Source organism: Nematolebias whitei, chromosome 10, assembly GCF_014905685.2.
Source record: "Nematolebias whitei isolate Nwh7 chromosome 10, NemWhi1, whole genome shotgun sequence".
Taxonomy (NCBI): domain Eukaryota; kingdom Metazoa; phylum Chordata; class Actinopteri; order Cyprinodontiformes; family Rivulidae; genus Nematolebias; species Nematolebias whitei.
The window spans coordinates 28,013,694-28,016,651 of NC_056507.1; the positions used below are offsets into that span (position 1 = coordinate 28,013,694).

A 2,958-nucleotide genomic window follows, 5' to 3' on the forward strand; every position below is an offset into this window, starting at 1 on the left:
GGTTTCCCTCTTTATCATGTGGTTGTTGACTCGCGCAGGAGGAGCTGAAGATGGATGTCACGTGTCCACACAGGGCGGGTTCCTGTGGGACCTTGGAACAATCCAGGAAGCAGTTGTAAACACTCCCACCTAGCGGCCTTCGGTGGTGGCGCAGGCGCTCTTTCCTCCAGTACCACGACCTTGAACTACATTTCCCAGAGCCCCTCTCTTCAGGACGAAAGCAGTCATGCGGATAGAAGCAGGAGTTGCTGTCCGCGCTGCGAGGGGAAGAAACTTCGAGGGAAGATGCACGAAGAGGAGGATGGCGGAGACTCAAACTCCTGCTCTGCCCCGCGCCTGCCCACCTTCAAGTCCGTGGACGTGGCCGACCTAGACTGCGGGAAGGAGCAGGCCTCCAAGCTGTGCGGCTACTTAAACAAGCTGTCCGGCAAGGGGCCTCTCAGGGGGTACAAGCTGCGCTGGTTCGTGTACGATCCGAGGAAATGCTACTTGTATTACTTCAAGACTCCCCAGGACGCCCTGCCCCTCGGACACATCGATATCGGCGATGCGTGCTTCATGTACGACGTGGAGGGGGACGAGGGCCAGTTTGAGGTCCGCACAGACGGCAAGGAGTTCCTCCTGAAGGTAGAGAACTTTTTCAACATGACGGTACTTAAACGCAGCACGCTGTTTGGTTGTCATTTGTCACTACTTCCTTTCTCGTTTTAATGGGCAGCAGACACGCCCTTTTTGACAGACTTTTTAAAACAAGTATGCTTTTATGCGCAATAATGAGAATGTTCCAGTTAACAGAGTCTTTGACAAAGCCCGTAAACGCCTCATCAACAAACTGGAGCAGCTGTTTGTATTTTGCCTCAGATGTTCGATGAGCTCATCGTGGGGTCACAACATCTCGTGTGATGGAGTCCTGTTCCTCTGCTCTCATATGACTCTGACTGAAACAGGTGGCCTGGCTCGAGAAGTCTTGCTTTTCTCCATCAGGAGGTCTCACTGGTTGATACCAAGCAGCTTTCACAGCCAGAAGCTGGATCTGAGACTGAAACCAGCATCTCTGCTCATGCACATGACGAGTCTAAATAATAACCTGCTATTTACACAGCTGCCGCATATTTTAGCACAGTTTATTTTGGTAGTGCATGGTCAAAACGGTGTGCTTCTGAAAGAGGAAGTTCCTCTTTACTGATCCAAGTGAATAACCTTGATGCTGTGTGTATGTGTGATGTTTCCAGGCCCCCAACAGGCAGGTGATGCTCTACTGGCTGCAGCAGTTGCAGCAGAAACGCTGGGAGTACAGCAGCACACGAGGCGGCGGTCAGAGAGACAGCTGGAGCTCCCCGACGCTGGTTTACCCTCCCACCGGCCTCGTGGGTAAAGATATCGGTAAGCAGGTGCACACACACATTTATCAACAGTTTGCACACCTTTTAACTCCTCAGTTTCATCATTCCCATACACCAAACTGTAGTCAGAGGACACAGTCGCTACAAACTAAACAATCTGTCTCCTGGAAGAGTGTGTGGGGGCTCTGATGCAATGAGTCAACACAAGGAGAAAGAGTTCTTATCAGCTTTATTAAACAGGATGAGTCTTATTGTACTGTTTTTTTTTTTAGTTTTATACAGACTCGCCTCTAATAAATTTGCTCTTAATACAAGAGGATCAATATATAAACCCAAAATGTTGATGTACTCAAAAAATAATCCCTAAACGTATGTCTACACCTGATTACTTCTGGAGTAAATCCAATTGAAGATGGCTGCCACAGCTAATCGACCTTAGTGAACACAAAAATGGCTCTAGCTCAATCAGCTTTGCAGATCTTGAGCTAACACTTGGCGTGGTATTAGCTATCCTCTACACACACTCCAGTTGCTTCACATTACCCAAGCTCTTTGTGTAAAACTAGCAAAAAATCTGCCATGAACCAGTGGATGGGTTTAAAAGTTAGCAACTGAGAGTGATGCAGCCAATGCAGACATGTTCCTGTTTTTAGTTTTCTAAATCGTCTTATAATAAAGCTGTTTTTTTGCTACTATTCCTCTTGATTGTCCTTTTGGTTGCTATTTTGTTTCGATTTGTTAAAAAAAGAAAAGAGAAACATAAATTTGTATGCCTATTTTATGACCGTCTATTGTTGTTGTTGTTATCCATTGCTGTCATCACTCTTTGTTAAGAAATCAGGTCTCTCTTGTAAATGAGTCCTCGAGGCTCAATGGGATTAACCTGTCTAAATAAAGGTTGAATGAATGATCCTCAACAGTTACTCTGAGTGCATCGCAGCTTGCAGGAGGTATCCATGCAACGCCATTTACGCTTGACCAAAAGAGCTAGAACGCCTTCCTCGCTCAGCACTATCCACCTGTCTTGCGTGAATTCTGGGCGCGACTTCCGGCATGGACCAGAACGGCATTTGTTTATGTGTGAACAGTACAAGTTAAGTTAATCTGAGAATTACCGATTTAATTTAAACATGTGGGAGCACCACCTGTCGGAGCTCTAACAGGACAATATAATCATACCGCTGCCTGCTGCAGACAAGGGATGGAGGACAACCTGAAGAAGTGGCCACAGCTTACATCCTCTAGCATATTTAGCTACTTATACTAGCATATTTAGCTACTTATGCTAGCGTATTTAGTTATTTATGCTAGCGTATTTAGTTACTTATGCTAGCGTATTTAGCTACTTATGCTAACGTATTTAGCTACTTATGCTAGCGTATTTAGCTACTTATACTAGCATGTTTAGCTACTTATGCTAGCGTATTTAGCTACTTATGCTAGCGTATTTAGCTACTTATTGTAGCGAATTTATGTACTTATGCTAGCATATTTAGTTACTTATGCTAGCATATTTAGTTACTTATGCTAGCGTACTTAGTTACGCTAGTGTATTTAGCAGCTTACGGTAGCGTATTTAGCTGCTTACGCTAGCGTATTTAGCTGCTTACGCTAG

At 45.2% G+C, this 2,958-nt stretch overlaps 1 protein-coding gene across 1 annotated transcript in view; it reads left to right on the plus strand.

Annotated features, from left to right (window-relative positions):
- Positions 1-285: 285 nt before the first annotated feature.
- Positions 286-2,958, plus strand: part of tbc1d2b (TBC1 domain family, member 2B) — a 20,360-nt gene continuing 17,687 nt past the window's right edge. Inside the window, 2 exon segments of the mRNA XM_037683679.1 lie at positions 286-627; positions 1,233-1,383. Of these exon segments, the coding sequence (XP_037539607.1) occupies positions 286-627; positions 1,233-1,383 (493 nt within the window).